This window comes from Corvus moneduloides, chromosome 3, assembly GCF_009650955.1.
Source record: "Corvus moneduloides isolate bCorMon1 chromosome 3, bCorMon1.pri, whole genome shotgun sequence".
NCBI lineage: Eukaryota > Metazoa > Chordata > Aves > Passeriformes > Corvidae > Corvus > Corvus moneduloides.
This window is the reverse complement of record NC_045478.1, coordinates 121,006,787-121,032,807: the sequence shown is the minus strand read 5'-3', so window position 1 is coordinate 121,032,807 and position 26,021 is coordinate 121,006,787. Positions and strand designations below refer to the sequence as shown.

Below are 26,021 nucleotides of genomic sequence, written 5' to 3'. Positions count from 1 at the left end.
CTGTAAGGTGTGTTCACTGAACAAGCTCATTTTACTCCCCAAGAGCTAGAAAAGAAACAGAATATGTTTGCTTAGAAAGCTACAACAGATTTTAAACAAGTAAATCACAGAACTCCTAGGAAATTTCTAGATGTCGTATAAAACTACAGCGTGAAAAGAATGATTACAACAGATATTTACAGCAGTTCTCCACCCGTGTCTCCTGATTCCCATTACAAAACCTGCAGCTGCGGAGTCCAGGCACTGGCACCGCCGTCACCGAGCACTGGTGTTACTGGTGTCCCTCCTCCATATCCTCAGCCTCGGAGTGACTGGAAGGAGCTCCCTCCTCTCTCTGCTCCAGGGAGTCCTCTGCATCTGGGACAGTGTTGGCTCTCAGCACATCCAGGTAGAGCAGGTAGTCCTGGAGGCAGGCTGGCAGCGGCAATTCCCGGATCACACGCTCCGAGCGCAGGCGCTCGCTCCCCAGCAGGGACCGGATCTCCAGGCGGCACAGGTGAGACAGGGAAGGAAGGAAGGCTGGAAAATGAAACCCCAAGTCAAACACAGAGCAGCTCTTACAACACTCATATATTTACTAATCTCAATTGCCCCAAATAACCCCCGCACCTTTTTTTTTTTTTTAACTCCAAAAACATCCTCATTAGTTTCAAACATTCCAAAGGAAGTAGTATTAAATGACATTATCACTTGAACAACTTAAAAATGATTACAGACCCTTTTAAAGAATTTTCTTTGGAAGGAATAATTAACAAAGACACAAAGAATAATTAACAAAGTGCAGTTTTTCAGTCACATAACACGACCTGCTTTTCTGAAGGCTGAACTATGAAAAATTCCTGCACAACCAATTGAAGCTTTTTGCCTGGTCACATTTTGATTACATTTTTTATGGTTTGTATTTAATTACTGTCCAATGCCTACAAAACAGGACAGATGCTTCATTGGAAATACAAATCAAATTAAAAAAATAAAACATAACTAAGTCATATTGTCATCTTCCACTAAATCTCCCCACCTGCAGCCTGGAAGCTGGATACCTGGAGACATCATTTTCCTGTCTGTATTTCTTACCAAAATGGCTCTTGGAAGTCCAAGTGAACTTCTCCCTGTATTGGGAAAGGTGTTGCTCCACAACTGGAGGAAGTCTGCTCCAATTCATGAACTCCAGGATGAAATTAAGGACATCCTCGCTCATGGAGAAAATCCTGCATAACAAAAACTCCCCTAAAATACCTTTTAAAAGTATTTGTGGATTACAGAATAAAAGACCAAAAAGCATCACATGTGATACACAAGGACAGTGAGATTTGTTCAGTCACTGAGCTGCAAACTTCAAGTGTGTTTACTACAGCCTGCAGAAAATACAAATATATCATAACTCTAAATATTAAGTTTAATCATGTAGAGCCCAATTAAATAGAAAATATCACCAAGCTACAAGTTATTTGTATGTAGAAAAACTTCAATAAAAATAACAATTTTAAAAAATCTGACTGGAATTTTTGCCACATTGTGTTAAACAAAACAGTCTCAAACTGCATCCGTTTCCTCTCCTCCCAGCCTTGGCCCAGCATCACTTCCCATTTGTTTCCCATCCCTCCTGAGCTATTTCTCCCATTGGAATTTCTTCTTAGCATGGCTGTATTGAAGTATCACACACACAAAACTTGCAGCTAAATTTGGGGATTAATAAGAGATGTTCAATATAAATTTGGGAAGTGATGCTGTATTGCTACCCTAGAAAAAGGCAATTTCCAGTCTGGCATTCTTCCTAAATAAAACTGTTTTGCTGCCCCCAGACATGACGTGTGAATGATTTATTTCAGACTTTCCACAACCCCTCCCATTCCTGATGGTGGCAACTGATTGTCAAGGGCCATCCTGTGAAAGCCCTCCCTCAGTAGCAACTTTGCACATTAGCAGGAGACCTTTAAGTCAATAAAGGCAAGGCTCCCTGCTTACCAGAACCTGCACATGAAATTCACGGGGTTGAAGCCAGCCAGGAGCAGACAGGGCAGCCACTCCTTGTATTCCTTCTGCACCGTGCTGCTGTAGTGGATGAAGTCCGTTAATTCCTCCTCTGAGGGCAGGGAACAGCCCAGCCTCAGGAAGCGCCGGAACAGAGCAAACTTCTTATGGCACAGGCAGTGTGCCAAGTTAATCCCACGCAGGGTGATCCCGTATTTCAGGAGAACATCAATGAACTGATAGTACCTGTGAGCAGGAGAAGGAACAGTGCATCCCGTGAGTTCTCCCTCAGGAAGCACTTTTTACACCTGTCTCTAATAAAACACTTTAAAATGTTTGTATTAAAATCCTTTTGTCATTACCTGTTGCAACAAGGTAACAGGATAAGGACGGAGATGATGACTGATAATTAGTGTTGCTTTTTAGTGCTTAGATGGCACATTACCTCATAGAAGTGGTGACACGTTATCTGCCTCATTCACAGGACAGTTCAGCAGCCACCTGCTCTGCATCCCTTCCTAATTTATTTATTATAAAGCAACACCAGGACAGAAAGAGAAAAATGGTGTCCAAGGATTTTTAAAGGCAGCTTCCTAGGAGCATGCCACGAACTAAATTCACTACTAACAAACCTCATTAAGGGAAATGGCAGCACCTACACCATAAATAAATTTCAACCCATGTACAAGGAATAATCTGTTAAAATCTGAGAGGATTCAAAAGCCTTTTTTGAAGATGTTTTCCTTAACGACGCAGCACATGAGCCACATTCCAGGACTCCACATTAACGTTCCCAAGGAGGAATATTAATGAGGAGTGCTTGCAAAGGGGGAACACACTGGAATTCTGGAAAAATATTATATGATAGACAGCAATTGAGGGAGAAAGGCAGGAAATTGCATGTCTAAAGTAAGTTAGTTAAAGAGAATATAATTTCAAAATAGAAGAGGTTACTTACTGCTTTTGGAAGATCATACACATGGGGGACCTGCAGTCGAAATCCAGGCATTCCTGAGCATCTGGGCTGAAGCCCTGCTCAAGCAGCATTTCCAGGCATTCCCCGTACCCGCCGTAGAGCGCGGAATACACGGGGCTCACTTTGCCCTCGCCCTTGTCACAAATCCGGTCAGTGATTGGAATCAGCAACTCCAGTATCCTGCAGATATTTAAAACCACTGTTTTCTGATCTTAGGCAAGGATTAATCTTAAACACATGGTCAGCTTTTCACAGGGTCATTGCAGCTTTGGAAGAAAATAGTCGTTTTTCACTCTTGCGTTTGCAGCTTTATAATTCATACACAGACCCCTGGCAAACGTTGTGCTTTGGGATGGATTTAGGATGGAAAAGAAGTATTTGAAACCAAACCAGGGGCAGCTACTTCCTATAATCCAACAATTCTTTTTACAGCAGCACAACACCACCACACATTAAATCCCAACTCCAAGGAAGTTTGGAAGCACACTGGAAATGTGAGTTGCAAATGAAATTAATTCCTAGTTCTACGAAAGAGAAAAATCCTTCTGTTTACAGCTCACACCCCAGGCCACATCACATTAGTGACAAACACAAGTTCCTCTGCTGCTGGAAATTACCGGTGCTGCTTAAGGGTTGCCAGTGATGCATCATCATTTATATATTTAAATGCTGTCACACGTGAGAATCATGGAGTTCCTGAGAGATGCTTCTCCGCAGTGGTCTACTCCCAAAACTTCCTTCCACTCTTGGCTCTCTGCTCTGGAACTGACTTGTACCTCTGAAACTGAGCAAAGCTACAAATGCATCTCTGGAAGGACTAAAGAAACTGTTTTGTGGCTTTGATTTTTCTGGCTGGTTCAGTTAATTTAATTTGCATAGAATTACTTCTGCTACTTAATGGTTAGGAATATAATTGTAATTAGCAGCTGTTCAAGTCATGTATAATGTATAACATTGTTACTTATACTTTTAAAAGGAAAAGTAATATGGCCATGGAGTGAATTGATATCTGGTTCAGCACTGTGGAAAACCCTTTAAACTCTCTAGGATACGGATCAAACCCAGGTTAGATGCTGAATTAAAAATCACATAATCACAGAATGTTTGGGGTTGCAAGGGACTACAAAGGTGATCCAGTTCCACCCCGTGCCATGGGCAGGGACACCTTCCACTATCCCAGGTTGCTCCAAGCCCCATCCAACCTAGCCTGGAACACTTCCAGGGATGGGGCAGCCACAGTTTCTCTGGGCAACCTGTGCCAGGGCCTCATCACCCTCACAGGGAAGCATTTTTCTCTACTATTCTATCTAAACCTACTCCCTGTCAGTGTGGAAGAAACTCCTAAGAGACATTTAAAATACGAAAATAATCAGGACTTCTAAACTACAGATCAGTTTGAACACTCAATTTTTCTCCCTTTTAAGGCTGAACTTCCTCCTTTGGGGATCAGATCTGTGTGACCAGGACCTTCTGTCTGAATGCCTTTGCAAGCACCTACTTTGCATGGCCCATCTCAGCTGCTGCATTAATGGGTAACTGCCAGTTATCCTCGTTGCAGTAGAGGTTTGGGTCTGCCCCTGCTGCCAGCAGCAGCTCCACGCAATCCAGGTGTCCCTCCTGCGCAGCAATCAGCAGGGGAGTGGCCCTGTCCTTGGCCTGGCAGTTGACATCTGCACCTGACACAAAACAAAACCAAAGTCACGTCCATCAGTCATTAATTTTCACAGGATGGCTTCAAACTCAGCAAGTTTTCTGCAGCAAAAAGGAAATAAAACCTCTACTATTCAAACTTGCATTTAGTAAGAGTTGCTAGAAGCAGCAAGGGAAATGAAGGATCGTGGTTACCATGGGACAGAAGCAGCCGCAGACTCTCCAGCCGGCCATACTGAGCAGCCACAAACAGAGGGGTAATTCCAAAGTCATCCCGACAGTCCTTGCTGGCCCCTTTCTCCAGGAGCATTTGCATAATCTCCGTGGAACCCTGAAACAAATATTTATTCTTAACCAGCAGGAAAGCAAGATTACATGATCTGGTTTTTCCCCACACGTTCCAAATAGAAATAATAGAACCCACAATATATTCAATATTCTGAACATGCACTGAAAAATTAACGGTAAAAGAAATTAGACAAGTTCAGATTGATCACTTTTGCTCATTTACATGAAAAACTCATTTGTATGTGTTAGAACCATTAAACCAACATATTTTTAAGTACAAGCATACCACTGCTAGGGTAAGTTAGGAAAAATTAGTGACAAAATGCAATAATCATTAAATAAATAATTAGCCCTCAGAATACACCAGTTACATGGTAATTATATGATCTGCTCACAGGTTACCTGAAAGGAAGCTTGGTGCAAAGAATTCCATCCAGACCAAGAATGAGAACCTTCAACATTTGCTCCATGTTGGAGCAGAAACTTGACAACCTCTGCGTGTCTATTTTCAACAGCTTCCATGGAACATTAGTTAAAAAAAAAATAAAAAGAATTCTTATTGAAGAATTTTCAAAAGAAATAATTTAAGTATTTGGATTTAAGAGCTCAAAATGTCTCACTGCCAACATCCTGAAACAATAATAGTAATTTTTTTAAACTTGCCCATTATATAGTTACTTGTCTTTTATATCTAGATCCCCAAAACAGTGTTGGAGAATGGAAATGATACCAAAATTCCCCCAAACTTGGAAAAGACTCGGAAACAAAGGTAACACGGCACCCATGATGTCTGGGTACAGAGGTGAGTACATAAATAAAAATATTTAATCAGACGATTTAGACCCTCAGGATTCACTGTAACTGAAGTTTTAAGCATTTAATTATGTCAAACATAAATCATAAAAAAATGCTAAAATAATGGACCTTAATTGCCTAACTAGGAATGTCAAAAATAAGTCTTTTTACATAAGAATTAGGGAAGAATTAGAAAAACAAAAAAGACTTGAAACAGCCTCATACAGCCTGTACCTTCTTAAGTTTTTCTGTGCTTGATGCAGAAAACAAATCTGCTTTTGTAATTTTGTTTGAAAACACTGTCTTAAGAAGATACACCGGTAAATAAAAGGTCATTTCCACACCCACTCCACCTCTGAGTCTAAAGCCTGGCATTTAGGCTACAAAAAAATGGAGCGTGGCAGGCAGCAAAGGAGTTGAACCTTGGAGAAACTTGAATTTAAACTGGTGGGTTTAAACTCTTTGGGATTTGAGGAAAGCTCATGTCACCTAGGAAGAGTGGGGTGGTGGCCGATTCAGTGGTGACATTGTTGAGGTCAACCCCAGCTTCCAGGAGAACCCGGAGACATTCCACAGAGCCGTGACGGGCTGAGAGGTGCAGAGCACACAGACCTTCAAACGTCCTTGAGTGGATGTAGTCATCAGATGGAGCTGCAGAGGAGTATAATGACGGGGGGAAAAAGGGATATTTAGCAGCGAATTACAAAACACAATCATTTTAAGAAAATAACACAGTTATTTGAGATGTGTGGCCTATGTAACACCCATGAATGTGCTGTTATCACCTCAAGTATCACCCATTAACTGAACCGCGCCAACTCCTCTTTACCGCAGCTGTGAAACCACACACGAAATCCCCAAACAAGAACAGGATAAATCTATGTAAATTGTATCTTCTATGACAGGGTAATTTAGCAGCAAACCACACGATTTCCCATTAGATTTTCCTTACCTGTATCAATGAGCAGCTTCAGGCAATCACTGGAATTGTGTGCTGCCGCTTCGTGGATGGGCAACCACCTCCTGTTATCCGGGACATCAACGCTGTATCCCCGATTAATTAATTCCTTCAGTATTTCAACGTTTCCTTCTCTGGCTGCAAGGCCCACAGCCGAGCACCGGTCGGAATAAGCTTCCGTGAAATCCATCCCTGGTGTGGAACTCTGCAGGAGGAGGAAAGGAGAGGAGGCAAAAAAAAGAGAGAGATGCGTGTTGGTACAGTATATAAATGAGGGGGGTTTTGTTTGTTGTGCAGAGGATTTGGTTGGTAGGGAGATGGTGGTGTGGGGGGGTAGTTAGCTTGGGGGGGTTGGGGCAGGTGGTTTGTGGATTTTGAGGGGAGATGGCTGTGGGGTTTGAGGCAAGGTGGTTGTTTTGGAGGTGGTTGTTTGGAAGGTGTTTGGGGAGGTGGCTGGGGGTTTAAGCGGAGGTTGTGGAGCTGGAGGAGAGATGGTGTTTTATGGGTTCGAGGGGTAGTTCTTTGTGGGGTCTGGGGGCAGAGGTGGCTGTTTGGGAGGTGGTAGAGGGGTTTGGGGCAAGGTGGTTGTTTGGGGCGATGCGGTTGTTTGTAGGACTGGGGGGCGAGGCGGTTGCTTGGGGAGGTTGTTTGTGGGTTTGGGAGGTGGTCGCTGCTGGGTTTTGGGGGGTGACGGTCGTTTGTGGGGTTGGGGAAGGCGGTCCGGGCCGATGAACATCTCCGCGGCAGCCGCCACAGCGCCGACCCCGCGAGGCTCCGCAGCCGCCCCAGCCCAACCGGGGCCGCCCCGCTGCCGCCGCCGCCTTCACCGGGGGCCGCCCCGCGGCTCTGCGCAGGCCCCGCCGGGCCGGGCCGCCATGTGGGTGTTCGGCTACGGCTCCCTCATCTGGAAGGTGGATTTCCCCTACCAGGAGAAGCTGGTGGGGCGAGTCCGGGGCTACAGCCGGCGCTTCTGGCAGGGCAGCACCGACCACCGCGGGGTGCCGGGCAAGGTGAGCCGGGGGCGGGGGGAGCGCGGCCGCCGCGTCGGGCCCGGGCCCTGCCCCGCGGCCAGAGCTGCCCGCAAGGGCTGCCAAAAACCCCACAAACAACACAATTCCCTTTAAAGATGGCTCAGAAATGCCCAGATTGGTCATTTAGGGCGTTAACCCTCGGTGAGGGGCGGCTGTCAGGCTGTGCACAGGGAATCAGAAAAGCCAGAACTATTGATCTAAGTAACCCCCCACTGTATTTTAACTTATTTTACTCTCATATGAAAATTCGCGGATTAGGAAATACTTACAGTTCTAAAATTCTTCACAGTTTGGAAAAGGAGAAAAGAAAAAACCCAGCAAGAAAAAGAAACTAAAAGTCCAAAGTGAGCATTCCCAATGCCATGTATTTTTAAGTCACAGGGGTGAGGATAAGGTATAACCTGCACCCAGGTAACTCCACTGTAAACCTGGAATACGGCTTTAAAAGAGAAAAGGCATCAGGATTATTTTAAATAGCACAGCTTGCTGCGTGGAAGGTTTCATCCAGGTGTAAATGACACTCGTTAGAACTCAAACACCGTAAAATAACTTGCACAGAGCTCAAAGATAACACAGCTTGAGCCACCCCCGACACACGTTAAAGAACAGCAACGAGGAAAAACAGTTCTTACAAATATACAGTAAATTACATGTTAGCAGTATGTAAAAAATATTTTCAGAGGATTATCCCCAGTAGTGCAAACAGTAATTAATTTCTCTGATCAATAAGTATTTAGTAATTTGTTTCTTAATGTTTGTTTTGGGTAGTTCCAGGCAAGACAAGGACTCTGCAAAGCAATTAACTAAATATGCTGCCTTTCCTTAGGCAAACAGATCCTTGCTCCATCACACAACCCACCTGAACATGAAGTTGTCCTCAGCACTGCCCTTCATATCAAATCAAATTAGATTTAAATGAAATTTAATGTATTTAGGTTACAGTTACAGACACTTCTGGCAAAGACAAGAAAGTTGTTTTCCACCACAGAATGTCTCTTTAATCCATAATTCACAAAAGTCTTTGTGGCCCATTGTGAGTGCACAAGTCAATGGCTATGGAAAAAACCTTCCAAAAGGAACACTTAAGTTATCTGTGATGAATCATGGGAACAGACTCGTTTCGCCTCAGGAAATAGGAATCATTTAGTGTTCTTGTAGCTTTGTTGCCTTGTTTTATCAGTCAGATCAGGAATAAATGGCTCATGCTGGGTGAGAACTAATTTGATGCCAAAAGCAGCAGTTTAAAACTGCAGATGTAGTTCAACATCGGGTTTTATGTTTTAAAGTTTTATGCAACAAATTTCAACTTTTATTTCCAGTATTTACAAACTGGCTTCTTACTTTTTCCTACAAGAATTAACTTACTGGGAAAAACAAGCCATTTACAAAGTATCCTCCCTCTGTCCAGTGAGGCTCCAAGGGCTGCTTGAGGGTAGTTAATTAAATTAATTGTCACTGTTTTAAACAAGAATAGAATTGAGTCTGGACAACACATGTAAAGCAAGGACATTCAAACCCTGCCCATTTCTGACTGCCTTTAGTTTAACTTTTGTGTCACAGGCACTGTCCACACAGAATTTAACACGTTGTCCGTCAAAGCTTCTCTAGACTGTCAAAAGCTACTGTCAGAAAATGTTTATACTGGATCTGGACCTTACTGGAATTGTGCTGGATTAGTGGTCTGAGCCTTTCATTCCTGTTCCTTGCTTTTTTTTCTCATTTTGGTTTGCTTTTTGCTCATGATTTAGGGCAAAAGCCTCTGACTGAATGACAATTTCTTCTTTTAAATTTTAGCCTGGAAGAGTTGTGACCCTTGTTGAAGATGCTGAGGTACAGTACTGCTGTACAGAATGTCCTGTTGCACTTCCACTCTCTTATTCATTTTTGCTTCTCTACAAGCAACTAACTGTTATCTTTAGGGAAAAATTCTCTCAGTGTTTCCCAGAGTTACACCAAGGGCTCTTGATTGTTTCAAATAAACTGGAAGTAGTTTGGCTCTGTTATGACCATAGGGATATTTGAATGTATATTCTGGAATAGTCACTTTGGCTATCCAGTTGTGAGGTGCAGAATTTGATATAAACATATATCAAATATACATGATTTGATATAAACATCGAATGATAAATGTAACTGCTCTAATTTCAGCCTCACAAGGTGTTAACATGATTGTGAAGGTATCTCAGCACACCACACCAGTTCAGGTGTGTAACAGGTGTAGGTGACACTCAGGTCCTTGCCAAACCATCACTAAACAGAAGGGACCTGATCAAAATTCCTTCAAATTGGGCATTCATTAAATTGGTAATTTTCAGACATAAATTTTTTGAGGTCAGGGAGAAACTCTGTGTCCATTTTCCCAGCTCCTTAAGTGGTCTGCACTGAGGCTGTTTACTACTCCAACTATTAACAAAACAAGAAATTGCTCTGTCAGAAAAACCTCAGCATTAGCAGGAAAGAGGATGATCAATTTGCCCTTGTATTTTGGGACTGTTACAAACAGTGCCAAAGCAGCAGAAGGGTACAAAAGTAGCTTTCTGCAAGTTTTGCCTGAATACAATGATGTTCTGAGTATTCTCTTAACCAGTTCTCCTCGGCCAGGGGTGCGTGTGGGGCGTTGCCTACAGATTACCAGCTGGGAAGGAAGGAGAAGTGAAGGCCTACCTGGATTTCCGGGAGAAGGGCGGCTACAGGACTACCACGGTCATCTTCTACCCAAAGGACGCGTCGGTGCCGCCCTTCGACGTGCTGCTGTACATCGGCACCCGCGACAACCCCAACTACCTGGGCCCCGCGCCACTCGAGGACATCGCGCGCCAGATCCTGGGCGCCGCCGGGCCTAGTGGCAGGAACACGGAATACCTGTTTGAGCTCGCCAACTCCATCAGGAGCCTCGTGCCAGAGGATGTGGATGAGCACCTCTTCTCCCTAGAGACACTGGTCAAGGAGCTCTTGAACAAGCGCCAAAGTCTCAACTGTCTATAAAGTAACCTCGTGCTTTTAGCGACCTGGTTCTGTCTTCAGAGGACGGGTTTTGTTGGCCACGGGTGTGTGACAGGGAGGAACGTTCCTCTGTACTGAGCTATCCTCATTAATACTGCATATCTTAATTAATGCTGCATTCAGAATAGGAGTTGGTCACTTAAAACAAAACTACCAAAATCACTCTTTAAGAGTCCAGAGAGAGGGGAGTGAGGAAAGTGGTTTAGGTTTGAATTTGGTGTTTTAGCTTTTCACCCAAAGACTACACCTCAAGACAACCACTTAAACTTCTCTTCATGTTTTATTATTATTTCAGGTTTAAAATAAATATTTAGAATGTTTTTGAGGTCAAAATCAGCATGCAGAGACAAGTCCCATAGATTTAAGTGATAAGTTTCTTGTCATTCCAGACCACAATGCAAGAATTTTAAGTGGTTGTCCTAAATTGCATAGTAGAACATTTAAATCAACATTTAGCTTCTCTGAAATGACGTTATGCCACTGAATTACTCATTTCACCCTTTATATAAATGCAGAGGATAAACCATTTTATTGTCAAAGAAATAATTCCTTCCCTTGGCTGCTGATGTCAAGCCCTGGAAACCAAAGCTCTGGGCACTCTGACTCAAACAAGCCATAACCTATCAGTGACTCGTTTTAATTTTTAATCCTAATCTAAAGAATAACCCCAAAATATCAAAATTAACTAAGAGCATGACTTGAAATCACAACACAGCAAGAATAGAAGCTCTCATCTCTGTTACTTCAGATGCTGTTGTGGCCCCATCTCTTCAAAAATCCCAGCTCCAAGGACAGACTTTAAGCCTGTTTCAGGGATTCACCAACAGAATGTAATTAAGGAAGGAACCCTCTTTCCAGTAACCTTAGGGGTGTGTATGGACATCCCGAGAGGGTTGGGAAGCCCCCAGTGTAGGCCAGTAGGCTTCCTGATGCAATCCATCAGCACAAAGAGTATCCATCCTCACAGGGATTTGTCTCGCTTCTCAAAACTTTTATTTTTATTAACTTTTTAAAAAGTATTATTTTTATATCTTGGTATGAAAGGTCCTGTTTCAAACACCACATACTGTCCTGTTTTCCCATGCAGGGAATGTTTAAGTGTTTAGTAGCAGCCTCGAAGCCTGGATGCTGCATCAGTAATTGCAAAAACATGTGTTTTTCCCCTAAAAAGGTCGACCCTTTCTCTTCTTTACATTTTCCTGGTTTATATTTGTAAAGGTAAAAATGTGCAATGGCACTCTCTGCTTTCTTGAAAATCCTTTTTAAAAATTCTTTCCTCAAAGACTTTTATCCTTCTTCCTTAAAACCGGGCAGGGGATGCTTGTGCTCAGTAATGATCCAGAACCGTCAGGGCCGATTCCCTCTTTAAAACGCTAATTATTTAAATGCTGTGATTCTGTGTAGCTCCACATTCTCTCTCTTTAATTGTCTCCAAGGCTTTGTTGGTCCATTTGCTTCCCAAATCCATAAACATTGCAATAATATATGGTCCAGTCTGTGTGTGTGTGTGTGTATGACTTCAGTGCAATAAAAAGGCATTACAATGACTAATGGGGTTGGAAATCTCCAGAAATATTATGTTTAAAGTGTGTCCATGTGAGGATGGACATCAAGGTGTGTCTTCATTGCACCTCATTATAAAACTGCTGTTGGGGCTGACAATGACAACACACAGGGGCTACTATAAACTGTGGCACATCAGGAGTTAATTAAAGCATGGGAAATATAATAATACATGTATTTGTTCTTGCTGTGTGGGGTTGAAGCCACTGCTCTGCCCCAGCTTTGGTCACCACCAAACACCTCACAGATCTGTTACCTCAAAAATTATAGGCCATTTAGGCTTCATTTTTTTTTCTGACTGGCTATACTCGATCTATATTTGTGAGAATACGGATTCTTAGATCTGTAGGCTTCACTGCACAGCCACACACACAAAGGCGCTGCTAAATCTGTTCCCAAACAGTGTTTGGGGAAACAACAGCCACATCCATGACTGTTAACAGAAGATAATGCAGAGAGGAGGGAAATCCAAACTTAAGGGTTGGACTCCGTGATCTCCAAGGTATTTTCCAAGCAGAATGATTCCATGGCTCTGTAATGAGTGGATTCTCCATAGCACGGCCAATTAATTTCCTGTCTTTCCTTCTTCAACCGTTTCTCTGCTCCGTTTCCCATGGATCAGATGGGACTGGCCTAACCTGCTCTGATGTGAAGGCTGCCGGACCCCTTGGGTTCCCAGGTGTATAGATACATATATGTATATATATACACACACATATACAAGTGTATAGAGAAGCACACACAGAGGAGCCCTTAAAGTGCTTTTACGCTATAACTTCATACCTGCTGGTTATTTTTAACCCTTAGTGCAGCCACTAATGACCAAAGTTAATTACTCGCATCCCATTCCCCCCCACTCATTCCTTCGTTACCCCCCTCCTCTCACTCGCCTCCCTCATTCCCACTCCTCACTCCCACTTTTCTCTCACACTCATTCTCTCAAACTCTTCATTCAAATTCCTCACTCCCTCACACTTCTCCGTCGCTCACTCACTTCCTCACACTCCTCACTCCCACTCTTCACTCACTCCCATTCCTCCCTCCCTTCCCGTACTCACACTCCTTACACCTCCCTCCCTCCCTCCCTCAGTCCCTCACGCTGCTCTCCCGCCCGCTCCGTGCCCGCCCGGCCCCTCACCTGTGGCGGCGGGCGCTGCCCCGGATGCCGCTGGCGGCGGCGGGCGCTGCCCCGGTTGTTGATCGCGGCTGCCGGAAGCCGACGTGGCGGCGGTGCGGTGCGGCCTCGGCGGAGCCGCCGGCCGGCATGAGGGGCTGCGGGCTGCGGCCGCCGAGCCCGGCCCCGGCGCTGTTCTGCGGGCTCCTGGCGGCCGTGGCGGCGGTGGCCGAGGGCGGCCGAGCACTCCCGCAGCTCAGCGACGACATCCCGTTCAGGGTGAACTGGCCCGGCACCGAGCTCAGTCTGGTCGGTACCGGGCCGGGCCGGGGCCCGCGCGGCCGCTCCGCCCGGGGAGCGGTCTGAGCCTCCCCGCCACACAGGGGGGCTCGGGTGGGGCTGCTCCGCCGCCGGAGGGAGCCCGGCAGCTGGGAGAGAATCCCGCGGGATTCTGTGCTGAAAGCGGCTTGGGGAGGGCTGGGGGCTGTAATAAAGGTCTGAAATGGGCGAGCAGGAGTGAGGGGATCATGGAGGGACGCGGGGACCTGGAGGGGATCCATGATATGGTGGGGATCAGGGATTTGGAGGGGATCGGGGATCTGGAGGGGATCGGGAATGTGGCTGGAGGGAGAAGGTCCAAAGCCAAGGCGACAGCAAGCAACTCCCAGTCAGCTTAACCACCAAACCCCAGTCTTGTGGTACCATTAAATCACAGGAAATACTCTGGCGCACCACTCAGAATTCAAGGGTATTTCTAATAAGTAGCATTAAAAAACCCCCCTGCCTGTCTGATCCGTGGGTTGGTTGTTTCCTCAGCCAACGACGGGTGTCCTGTACAAGGAGGACAATTATATCATCATGACCACTGTGGATAAAGAGAAGTACAAGTGTCTCCTGCCATTGATAGCCAGTGGCAACGAGGTGAGTTCAGGCGAGTTGTTTTGTAAATAAAAACTGTAGATGAGTCTTTACATTGTAAGTTTTAATGTCATGAAATATGCTTCTGTTGCAGGAAGAAGAAAAGGACTATAAAGGTCCTACTCCAGGGGAACTGCTGGAGCCTCTCTTTAAGCAAAGCAGCTGTTCCTATAGAGTATGTTACCTCTGTCTTGTTCATTAAATGCCAGTTAAAAGGTTACAGTCCAGTTCATGTCAAGGTTTAGGGTAGTAAATGAGATACTAATAAGAAACAAGGTCTTTACAACTTTATGCCTTAACATTGCTGACAAAATTCTGTGTGATTGAAGATGTCAGGATTCAGATAAATGGGTTGCTGTGGTAGCAGTTAAAAATGTGGATTTTTATTATTTTTTTAATTTATTTTTTCCCTTTGTTTTATCTGTGTAAAAGTCAGGGAAGTTTTCTCTGCTGTGTTTGTTTGGGCAAAACTGAGACCACTGGCTGTGCTCTTGTTTTTGAGGGTGCTCCAGCAGTTTGCTGCAATATTCAACATTTGGGTGGTTTTGTGGTGTGTAAATACATATAAAGATAATTTTTAAAATGTATTTTATTTCTAAGATTGAATCTTACTGGACTTATGAGGTCTGCCATGGAAAACACATCCGTCAGTACCACGAGGAGAAGGAAACAGGGCAGGTAGGCTGCTCACAACCCCTTTCTCCACTGGCATGTTCCTGCTGAACTCCTCCAGCAGACTTGAATGCCCTGGAAAAGCTTGGAAGGTGGTAACTGATGTTTGTTTTGATTGTAGAAAATAAACATCCAGGAATACTACCTGGGGAATATGATAATGAAGAACCCATTGTCAGAACCAGGTGTGTTTTAGATGATTTCATTCTGCTGATGTTAATGATATTTTTGGGTTTTAATTATTCCAGTCTGACCAGTTTGAGAGCTTTTTTTAGGGAGGGAACCTGGTGCAGATCTTTAGAAACACTCAAGTGCCTAGAGTGGGACTTTGGTGGAAATCAGGTTGCTGAGTCCCAAACTCAAAGAACAGTTCAGAATAATTGATTTCTGGAGCACGTTTTGGCTGTAAATTAGTTCGAAGAGGTCTTTCAAATCCACAGACTAAGTGTTCATTCAGAGTTGATGGAAAGAACAGAAACAGAACAGCAAAACATCACCTAGGCTGGGGTGTTTGTTTCATTCCAGGCTGGTGTGTAGAAAATGGGCACCAGTGTTTTCTTGGAAGCAATTAACTGGAATCCTACAGTCTTTTGGGGGGAATGTAGTGCTTTTCATCCCATTCCTGGATCCCCAGCTGCAGCCCTCAGTTAGGGATCTGAGTCCTGGGAAGAAACAGGGCTTCAGAACCTGCCGTGTTTGGCCTGTCTGGGTGAGTGGGTGCAGCGGCTGCGCAGGGGTGCCTCGTTGTGCTGCTGTACAGGGCACAGAATGTTTGATTCGACTCACCAGTTTTGTGGGGCTGGATGCTGACGTGTGATGGTTCTTCAGGTCGCCATAGCTCAGTCTGTCAGGCTGTTGCCCTTCCTGCTTAGCTGCCAGACTATGTGTCCTGTGTCCTTTCCCTGCTTCCTGTCCAGCAGCTCATGCTCCTTCCAAAGCACCTGCCTGTCTCCTGTCCAATTCCCACCCTTCCCAAACAGCTACAGTGACGTGTTCTCCAGCCCTGCCTTGGTGTCAGGGCTGGATTTGGCCCGTCCTACCAACTCCAGGTGGTTTTGTGATGAACTGATGTGTATTTTGCTCTGTTTGCTCTGGGCCTCAGACCAGTGGTTATTTTCTTTCTTTCCTCTTTCGCACCTGCAAGTGGCTCTTGGCAGTGTATAAAGCACCAGCAAATACACAAACCAGAAAAGCTTCCCTGTATAAAATTTCATTCTATTTCAAGTGCACAAACTTACCTCATTCTTAATTATTCCCTAGATCAAGAAGAGAAGGAAAATTCCAAAGACGGTGCAAAAGAGGCAAGTGAAAAACATCCATTTTAACTTCTGCCATCAGTAGTGGAGGCAATTTATGTATGATCATAGAATCCCAGAATGGTCTGTGTTGGAAGGGACCTCAAAGATACCCAGTGCCACCCCCTGCCATGGGCAGGGGCACCTTCCACTATCCCAGGTTGCTCCAACCCTCATCCAGCCTGGCCTTGGACACTTCCAGGGATCCAGGGGCAGCCACAGCTTCTCTGGGCACCCTGTGCCAGGGCCTCCCCACCCTCACAGGGAAGAATTTCTTCCTAATATCCAATCTAATCATAAGATGATGTAATTAGTCTCCTCCCAAAATGAGTATCAAGAAATGAAACTGTTCCTGAACTGCACTTCTCTTGCTCTTAATTATCAGTCCCAGCTCAGAAAATCTGTTTAGTCTTGCTACTCAAATGACTTACTTACACTTAACAAAGCCCTACAGCACAAAATCCCTAAGAGATGGAGCTGACTTGCTGACCCATCCCATAAAACTCTGTGCTTCCCTTTCCCCTTAGAGGACTTCCCCACTTATTTAGGCCCCAAAACTCAATTCTGAGTTGCTGACTCCATAGCAAAACAATAGGAATACCTGAAGCACGCTGGAGTTTGGAATTAGTGAGAGCAGGTTTGACCTTACTGCCAGTTCCCCTTCATTTTCATGCTGAAATGAAGTTTTTGTGTCTGTGCTCCTGGAACAGCCCAGGGTGGTGGTTGTCCAGTGATCTCAGCAATACCCAGGCCTGAGGAGCATTTTGGAGGTTGTGTGGGGGCAGAATGTGACAGCTGTGCCTCTTGGAAAGCCAGGAAAACAAAGTGTTTTCCAGTGCAGCTTTTTTTCCTTCAGCTTCAGAGGAAATTAGGTCTTTTATTGCCTTTTTCTTGGACAGTATCTTTATGATGCACTTGCCATGTCAGGATTTCCTGGAATCTCTTATCAGGAAGGGGCATGTTGGCTCTTTAATCTCATGAATGTCTTCACTCATAGTGGAGCAGTTTCTGGGAGGAGTCAGTGGCCTGGGACAGGGTGACGCGGCTTGAAAGCCAAAGCAGGTGAGGGACAGAAAGGTCCCAGATCCCTGGAGTATCCTGACCCCAGAAGGCACCTCTTGTCTTTTAGCATAGAGCCCTGTCTGTTCAGCTCTGAAAACCGTCAGTAGCTCAAGCAACACGGGTAAAAAAGGGTCAGCTTGTGGGTTTGGGCACTTTGGGAACCCTGGAACTCCAGCTGCTTCCAAGATAAGAGACTTTACCACTTCAGGGAATTAATCTCTTAAAGAGAGAGTTGGATGAAACACAAAGGAACAAACCTGAAGAGAGCTGACTTAAAAGTGTGAAAAAGTGGGATTTACTTTGTGTACACCCTTAACTTTGTTAGCCACAGCCATGGGTGGTGTGGGATCCTCTGAATAAGGAACAGCCTGGAGCTGGGAATGATGAGAGGTGTAGTGCAGGTGCCAGGATGACTTTGCAAGGATGGTTTTGGATTCTTTAGGGTCTGGTGTTGCAGGTGATGAGCCTGGCAGACCCAGTCTGGGTGAACACCAGGACAGGTCTGGATGTTGCAGAAACAGCTACACAGGGTCTGATTTTAACCCAGTCATACTGGCTCTGCACTCAGGAATAACAATTTTTGTTTCAGAAGAGTCTCGGGAGCTTTCCTGTGGTTATGATCTGTTGCCTTCCCTCACCCAGATCCCCACAAAAAACATCGAAGGGCAGATGACGCCCTACTACCCCGTGGAGCTGGGCAATGGCACACCCTGCAGCCTGAGGCAGAACCTGCCCAGGTCCAGCACAGTGATGTACATCTGCCACCCCGAGGCCAAGCACGAGATCCTCTCCGTAGCAGAAGTCACCACCTGTGAATACGAGGTGGTGATCCTGACCCCGCTGCTGTGCAACCACCCCAAGTACAGGTACAGTGCCCAGAACACTTCTGTCTCCTCTTACGTTGTCATTTCTTGAGGGATCATCTTCATGGTATTTGAAGACTGCAGATACCATGTGTGTACACTTTAAAAGTCTACAAAACCAAAAGTACCTTCTCCAGCCATAACCTTAACCTCGATTTTAGCTCCTCCCAACATGAGGAGCTCTCCAGAAGCCATTTCCAAATGGAGAATTCACAATTTCAGTATTATTTTCTAAAAATCAAGTGTAGGGTTCTTGTTTCCTCCCCTTCCCTGAACTGTGCCATGTATCTGAGGGATCCCCTGAGTCTTTGGGCCTTCCAAGGGGTGTAAAGAGAACTGCAAAGGGAATGTGCCATACAGACAAGGGGAGATAATGGATAGGAGTCATGGATTTACACAGATGTTGGAACAAGGGAGTATTTTATCACTGATCTGAAACAGGCCACAGAGTCTGAAGGCAAAATCCTGCATTTTGGAAACACTTGGCAGCTGGAGTTACTAAGTGCTGCTATTGTAAATGTTTGGTCTCCACTGTAAATTTTCTCATGTGGATGAGTTTGGTCATACTCTGTTATCTGCTGCACTTGGCACTGTTGTCTGTTTACTACGTGAGTCTTCTAAGCCTCTGTAGCAGTAGGGAGAAAAACACAGAAAGTGCACAGGCAACTTGTTCTGTTGCTTGATAAAGATACAATCCAGAGCTGCTGCCTCCTTCCCAAGGGCAGGCATGGAAGGGTCCCTGGCCACCAGCAGGAAACTCTTAAAATAAACGCACAGGATCATCATTCCCCCTCTTACGTCACCTTGGTAAATAAGGAAATGTGGAGGTGGCAGCCTGGCAATGCTGCCCAGTGTCACCACAGGGATCACAACCCAAATTTCAAGTCTAATGCCCTTTCTTCCTGTCATGTGTTCCCAAAGCACCCCCAAGCAGTGCCTCAGCCTCCAGGGCTTTCCCTCTACACCTGGCGTCTCGTCCAGGGATGCACCTGCACCACCTGAGCAGCAGCAGATCCAGACACTCAGAGCACTGAACTGATTTCTGTGCTTGAAGATGTAACAGTGACTTGTTCTTACCTTGCTGGGCAGGTTCAGGGCTTCCCCTGTGAATGACATCTTCTGCCAGTCCCTGCCAGGATCCCCACTTAAACCCCACAACCTGGAACAGCTGGAGAAACAGCAGGAAATGCTGAAGATGCCTTTTAGGAGGGTTAAGGAGGTAGGATTTGTTTCATTTTAAATAGAAAAATCTTTGTTTTCCCTGTTCAACACATTTTATAAGATGGTGGCAGTCTTTCATTAAACTTGTTGAAACTTTGGAAGGAAAACAGAGCAAGTGTGGGCTACTAATTTAAAATTTTGTAGCCTCTGTAGCCTACAGTTCACAAATGTGTGAAGGTTTTGACTGGAATTTTCTTTCAGCTAAAATTGACCAGAACAGATTCAGTGTCAAAATTGAATCTGTGCCAAAATTGATTCAGTGTTCAGTAAGTTCATGTAACTTGTAAGACTTTGCAGGGGACTTAATTGTATCCTTTAATTGCAGGAAGAAATGCCTTCAACAAAAGAAGAGAAATTCTCTTCCATCCACAAGCCTGTGGCTGTTGGGAGCCACCAGCTGTTAACAGTGGGGACAACCCACATCTCCAAGCTGACCGACGAGCAGCTCATCAAGGAATTCCTCAGTGGTTCCTACTGCTTCCATGGGGTGAGCAGCAAAGCCATGTGGAATAAAGCTATGTGGAATACATCCTAATTTATGCATTTGTTTAATTTTTATATTGAACTTTTCTGTTGAAATTCAATTGATTTGAGCAGACAGTGAAATGAAAGCAGGTAACGGAATTAGCTGTGATGGATTTTCATAAACTAATAGATACCGAGTTTTACAGCTGAAACAGCTGGTTTAGGGTCTGGGGGGAAAAGGATGGGTTTGTTTTAGGGGTTGTGTTTGGTTCTTTTTAACACTGAGGTTGTTCTTCTCCCCAGGGCGTTGGCTGGTGGAAATACGAATTCTGCTATGGCAAATACGTTCACCAGTACCACGAGGTGTGTTCAAAGAGTTCTGTTAGTTCCTTGAAGTTCCTGTTAAGAAAATACAATCCTCTGGACAGGGTGTAGTGATCAGCTTTTCCTGTTCTAGGATAAAGAAAGTGGCAAGACCTCTGTGGTGGTGGGTACGTGGAGCAAGGAGGAGCACATCGAGTGGTCGAGGAAGAATGCAGCCAGGACCTTCTACCTGCGAGAGGACGGCACCCAGACAGTCAGGTACCAACCAGGCTCTGCCCTGCTCTCACACTTGGGACACAGGGCCCAGTCCTGTGAAATTCGGGTTGTTAACAGATGAAATAAACTGCCAAGAGGAGTATGTTCAGATTCACCCCCCAGTCAACATCACAAGTGAGGAATTCAGCACTTTGGATATGACACAGAGAAAAATCTTCCAACACTGAGCAACACTTTCCTTCTGCAGTAACTGCAATACAGCCTATTGCTGTTCGTAACAGTGTAATAGTTATACAGTATAATATATAGTATAATAGTATAATAATATCTAGTGTAGTATAATAGTGTATCTGTTACTATTGGTTTGTATATTAAACACTCAACCAATGATGAGGTGCTGGATCGCACCACTGAGCTGCCTGCTTAAAAATTGTGTTTAATACTTCCACACTCTTCCATTCTGATCTTTTGTGGCAGGATGGTGTCTCATTTCTATGGAAATGGAGATGTTTGTGACTTGACAGACAAGCCAAGGCAGGTGACTGTGAAGTTGAAGTAAGTGAACTTTTACAAAGTGATGTTTTGTGTCTGTTTCCTGGGTCAGAGGGGAAAGCTGCTGCTGTTGTCACAAAGCTCAGAAGGCAGTATCTGTTAATAAAATGCTGCAGACAGCAGTGAAATACATGTGTTACTTTGTGCTTATTGCCTACCAACCCCCCCAATTTCTCCTCTATTTTCAGATGTAAAGAATCTGATTCCCCTCATGCTGTGACCATTTACATGTTGGAGCCTCATTCTTGCCAATACATCCTTGGGGTACGTACAGACACAGCCTGAGGTCAGGGCTGGGAGTAGAGCACATCTCCGGTTCTATGTTTAAGGTGGCCCCTTTCTCCCAGTGACTCTTCCCAAGATTCCTGCAGTGCTGAGTTCATGGTTTGGTCTCTCTGTTCCAGGTGGAGTCTCCAGTGATCTGTAAAATCCTGGATACAGCAGATGAATACGGGCTCCTCTCAGTGCCCAGCTGAGGACAGCAAAGCCCCCAAGGCCAGATCCTGGCATTCCCATGGGAACAGTGTCTGTGAGCTGACAAAGGCCTCACCAGCACAGCTCTCCAAGCTGAGGGACTTGTGAACCACTTTGTGTATAACTATGTGTATATAAGAGCTTATTGATAAACTTTTAATGATTAAAACCTTGTCTTGCACTTCCTGCCTGGCTCGTGTGTGACACATTCCCCCCTCGTCAGTGGCATCAGTAAGGTGTAAACTCAACTCAGAAAAGGCACAAAAAAACCTGAAGCTTCAAAGGAGGAGTTCAGCTGCAAACAGAAGGAAGAGGTGAAGCCAACACTTCGTGCAGGAGCCACAACACCACTCATGATTCTCCTACTGTTCCTGCTTTCTCCAAACACCAATGTTACCTCACTCTGACTGCTGGGAATTGTATTCTCCTGTCACTGCACCTCACCCCTCTTCAGCTGCTATTTCTGGGCTGCTTCCCAGGACATTCCATTTATTTATTTAACACCGTAGGGTTCATTTTCATATAATTATTTTGCTGAACATTCTTCCTGCCACCAGGTCCAGTTCCCTGTAGTGTGTGTACCTCACAAAGAACATTTGGGAAGTTTTAATCTGCTGGCACTAGACATTCCTAGAAGTGGGAAGGCTCAGATAAGTTGAAATACTGCTGACAGGAGCTGAAGTGGACTTACGTTATATTTTTGAAAAAGTTTGTAATGGCCAACACCCAGCAGAGCCTTGGACATTTGGGGCTGTAGCAACAGTGTCCGGTCTGTGCCCGTCGGTCACTTCCATGTGCCCACCACACTTCCTCGTTTCTGCAGCCTTTATGCAAGGCCCAGGAATTTCTAATGGCTGTGGGGCAGGACCTGCCACCCACATGGCAGATGAGTGGACAGATAATGCCCAAAATACTCCTCTGAGCGGCTACACTGTTGCAACAGAACCTGTTTAGTGTCTCACCAAGCAGAAAACCTAAACAGCAGCAGCAGCATGATTTGGCAGTTAAATTGGCAGTCATTTTTCTTGCTCATATCCTGATTTCTGAGGCTCAGCAAGGTGACAGAGGGAGCTGGAAAAGGGGAAGAAAGAGTCTTTTACATAGATTGTTTCCCCCAGAAAAGTCTTGTACCCAGATTCCCCTGTTCCCAGCCTTCCTGTGAAGCATTAGCTAAACAAGCACAAAGTTTTAATCCAGGAACCTTTAGAAAGAGAAGACATTAAAACCAAAGTTCTCCAGACTTCAGATCCTTAACTTTCTTCCTTTACTCCCCTCAACAGTCACAGCTGGACCAATTTCATGAGGCATCCTGTCCTGTCTGCCAGAGGCATCAGCAGCCAACACAGAGTAGGAAAAGATGAAAGCATTTCACCTGCTGCCTGTGCAAGGGGCTGGCTGGATCCTCTTGTTACGGCTCCAGACCTGCACGATCCCTTGGAATGGTTTTATTTTGGCTCAAGGCTGCCCTGAGGAAAGGCTGGAGCCACCCAGCTCTGGGCAGCCTCAGCATCCCTCAGGCTGTGCCAAGGAAGGGAACCCAACATACCCACCTTCCTGCACATCCCTCCTTGTGGGGATTAGCTCAGAGGGCAAGCCAAGAATAGTTATTTTGTGGGATGTCAGAATTCCCTGCAAGGGAGGGAACTCCCTGGCGGGAGGGGGAAGCACATCCCTGACTCAGCAGCCACAGCACCTGGTGCCCCCCAACAGCAGCTTTTGCCGTGATGTGAGCAAGCAGGCTCTTGCCAAACACGTGTTCCTCAGTCTCGGCTTCCCCTTGTGCAGGAAGCTCCATGCTCACAGCTATTCCTGCCCCAGCACCCACATCCACTTCCAGAGGGATCATGCTTTGCTCCGCCTCCTCTCCCATCCCTTCCTGACCAAGAGCTGACTTAAGTTTGCTCCTACACCTTCAGGAGGTAGAGCTGCTCCACACAGACAAGTCCATTTCCAGGTCATAAATATCTTACATTGTCATCCAGCACCTAAATCCAGGCCCACCTTAATAAGAGAAGCTCCTGTGGGGTTTGGTCTCCTCAAAGCTGGTGCTGATCCTCTTTGGATTTGAGCAGCTCCTGTGCAGGTTCAGATCTCCTCCTTTAAATCACATTTCCAGTGCACAAAAAACCTTTCCCTGCAGAGAGAGACAGAACAAGTGGCACATGACCTGTTTTGGGAATGAAATCACTGGTCCTGCTCTTGGCCACATGGTGTGGACCTTCCTTGCCCACTCAGACCTGTCTCGTGTCCTGCTCTTCCCTCAATCCCCAAAATAAGAGGTTGCTTTAAAAAAAAAAAAAAAATACACCAAGAGGGTGTTGGATGAAACAAATGACAGAATAATTCCAGTGCAGAGAATTGGTGGAATAACTGTGATTGTACCAAAAAATTGTCTTTTTTACTTTGTCTTTTCCAGCCATGACTGACTCTCCCTGGGATTTTGCTGGCCCTGTAGTTGTTCCATCTTCCCAAAGGGAAGAACAGCTGGAGGTTCACAAGCAGCAGCACTGTATTGAGATGGAGACTTGTCCAACTGCAGGGGCTCACCCCACACTGACAGCAGGAGCAAAAATTTCTCCTGACATATTCCAACTTAGGAATTTCCTGTCCCTGTTATCAAAGCAGGTTGGAATCTGCCTGAAGAACAGATGACTGCAGGGCAATTCCCAGAACCTGCCGCAGCAGGAAAGTGCCGGTCAGATCAGACAGCACAAACCACCTTGGGTTTTCCAGCCCCCAGGGCTGGACAGAGGGGCCTCTGGGCTGCTGGGAGTTTTCCGGCCACTGGTGATTGTGAAAGAGTGGGAAAAAAAATTGGGAGTGATATAAAGGCAATCTGTGACTCCAGTGAAAGCTCCAGATAATTACTAAGAGTAAGTTTCTTACCCAGGTGTCCCTGTGGGGCATCAACTGACCCCAGGATGTGTGACGGCCTCTCCTCTGACCTCCTGCCCCACTCAAGCAGTTTTTATATTATTTTATTTGAGGGAGAGGCAAAGGTGAAGTTACAGTTGATGTCATTTCATGGTTATGAGGAGTTTGAGTGACTTTGGTCATCAGCATGGGGTAATAGCACAAGGAACCTGAATTTCTGAGTGAATGAAGCCAGGGTCAGCTTTGTCTGGATCATTCCTTCGTCTCTGCTCCCATTAGCTGTGTTGTTTTTGACGGAACATGAACACAGCACCACGGTGTTGCTCCACCCTTTGCTCTGTGTCCCCCCGGGAGCAACACACCACGCTCCCCGGCATTCCTGCTCCCAAGGCCTGCAGTCTGTCCCTGGCGAGCTCTGGCCAACCCATGCACTGCTTGCTGAACTTGGTTTTTCAGTTTTCTCCCCAACTTGTGCTGCTGAGGCTGAAGCAATGCCTCGGGACGACACCGTGATGCATTAAACGAGCAACTTCCACCTTTTATTTCCCCCTCGGCCACGGGTTGGGCAACGCCTGGCAGCGACGCGAAGGGGAAAACTTGACAGATTTCACCGGGGAGCATCATCTCCGGCACCACCTCCTCCTCCTCCGCCGGGCACAGGGGAGGGGGCGAGGCTGGGCGGTCCCGGGGGTGCCCCAGCCCGCCCCGCTCCGCTCCCAGCTCCACAAAAGGCACCCGAGGCAGCAGAAGGTGAAGGAGGAGCGCCCAGGAGAGCAGGTACAGGGGATCAGAGGGATGGGAGGGTGGCTGGAAGTGAGGAGAGAGCTGTGTGATAAATTCACGATGCTTTTCACACCCCGGGGGTTCCTGGCTTGCTCACCACTGTGCCGGGCGTCTCTGCGGGATGTGGGGTGGATTGGGGAATCTGCTGGCAGTGGGAGACAGAGCTGGGAAGTCACTGACGTCCCTCCCCTTCAGTTGAACCTGGTGGCCCAAGCCCGGTGGGCAGCAAAGGGGACTGCGGTGACACAGGTTCCTCACCTGGAGCTCTGCACCTGCCTCTGCAGGGAACAAATACACGGCCCGGAGCGGCGGGGCCAGGGACCCGTGACAGAGACCCGGGGCAGGGCTGGAACCGGGCAGCGACGCTCCCGGCACTGGGAACGTGGGGCAGTGACCTCTCCTGGCTGCTTCCCATATCCTGCTTCCAAGAAAACTTAACTCTGACAGGTAAGGCCAAACAAATGGTCACTGGTGAATCCTCGGCTGAGCAAAGCTCCAGGGGCTGGGATCAGGGGAAGATCCGGGGCCACACAATTACGTGCAGCTCCCTGGGATGTCCCTGAGCGGCCGAACAGGTTTTGGAGGGGTCAGACTTACCTGGTTGTTGTGCACCAGGATGGGAGACATAAAAACTGAGTCCCACGGAGCCATGAAGGGCATTTCAGATTTTCCAGGGGGAAGATGATATTGCAGGGGCTGCCTGAGAAAAAAAAAGAAATAAAAAATAATTCAGACTTCATCTACCATGACCTCATGATTAGTGCTCTACTTCAAATAATTCTCAGACACTCTGTTTCTCTTACTCTGAAGATGTGTTTTATTTTGGTAGATAAAAAGGGATTCATGGATACAATTAATGAAACAATTTCTGGACTTGCAAGTAAATTAGGATTATTTTTTATGGTATTCTTTAAAATATTATAATGATGGATTTAACATTTCTTTTCTCCAGG

At 45.9% G+C, this 26,021-nt stretch overlaps 3 protein-coding genes across 4 annotated transcripts; 2 read left to right on the top strand and 1 right to left on the bottom strand.

The window, feature by feature from the left end:
- Positions 1-3: 3 nt before the first annotated feature.
- ASB3 (ankyrin repeat and SOCS box containing 3) lies at positions 4-13,451 on the bottom strand. Of its 2 annotated transcripts, none has more exons than XM_032104418.1 (10): positions 13,374-13,451; positions 6,633-6,843; positions 6,170-6,331; positions 5,288-5,400; positions 4,793-4,928; positions 4,446-4,623; positions 2,930-3,127; positions 1,966-2,217; positions 1,075-1,208; positions 4-519 (listed from the first exon to the last, which is right to left on the bottom strand). In XM_032104418.1, exons 2-10 carry the CDS (start codon positions 6,826-6,828, stop codon positions 272-274), a joined length of 1,617 nt encoding a protein of 538 aa, XP_031960309.1. In that variant the 5' UTR covers positions 6,829-6,843; positions 13,374-13,451; the 3' UTR covers positions 4-271. The 2 variants fall into 2 exon arrangements, with proteins under 2 accessions (XP_031960309.1, XP_031960308.1); XM_032104417.1 differs by lacking the exon at positions 13,374-13,451 and adding an exon at positions 10,334-10,502.
- On the top strand, positions 7,470-12,219 carry CHAC2 (ChaC cation transport regulator homolog 2). Its single transcript, XM_032104460.1, has 3 exons — positions 7,470-7,648; positions 9,464-9,499; positions 10,271-12,219. The coding sequence occupies exons 1-3, from the start codon at positions 7,514-7,516 to the stop codon at positions 10,652-10,654; spliced, it is 555 nt and encodes a 184-aa protein (XP_031960351.1). The 5' UTR covers positions 7,470-7,513; the 3' UTR covers positions 10,655-12,219.
- ERLEC1 (endoplasmic reticulum lectin 1) lies at positions 13,379-21,597 on the top strand. Its single transcript, XM_032104409.1, has 14 exons — positions 13,379-13,658; positions 14,166-14,270; positions 14,362-14,442; positions 14,868-14,945; positions 15,061-15,124; positions 16,200-16,240; positions 17,939-18,162; positions 19,249-19,378; positions 19,706-19,867; positions 20,149-20,208; positions 20,303-20,427; positions 20,863-20,940; positions 21,126-21,201; positions 21,342-21,597. The coding sequence occupies exons 1-14, from the start codon at positions 13,398-13,400 to the stop codon at positions 21,411-21,413; spliced, it is 1,557 nt and encodes a 518-aa protein (XP_031960300.1). The 5' UTR covers positions 13,379-13,397; the 3' UTR covers positions 21,414-21,597.
- The last annotated feature ends 4,424 nt before the right edge of the window (positions 21,598-26,021 follow it).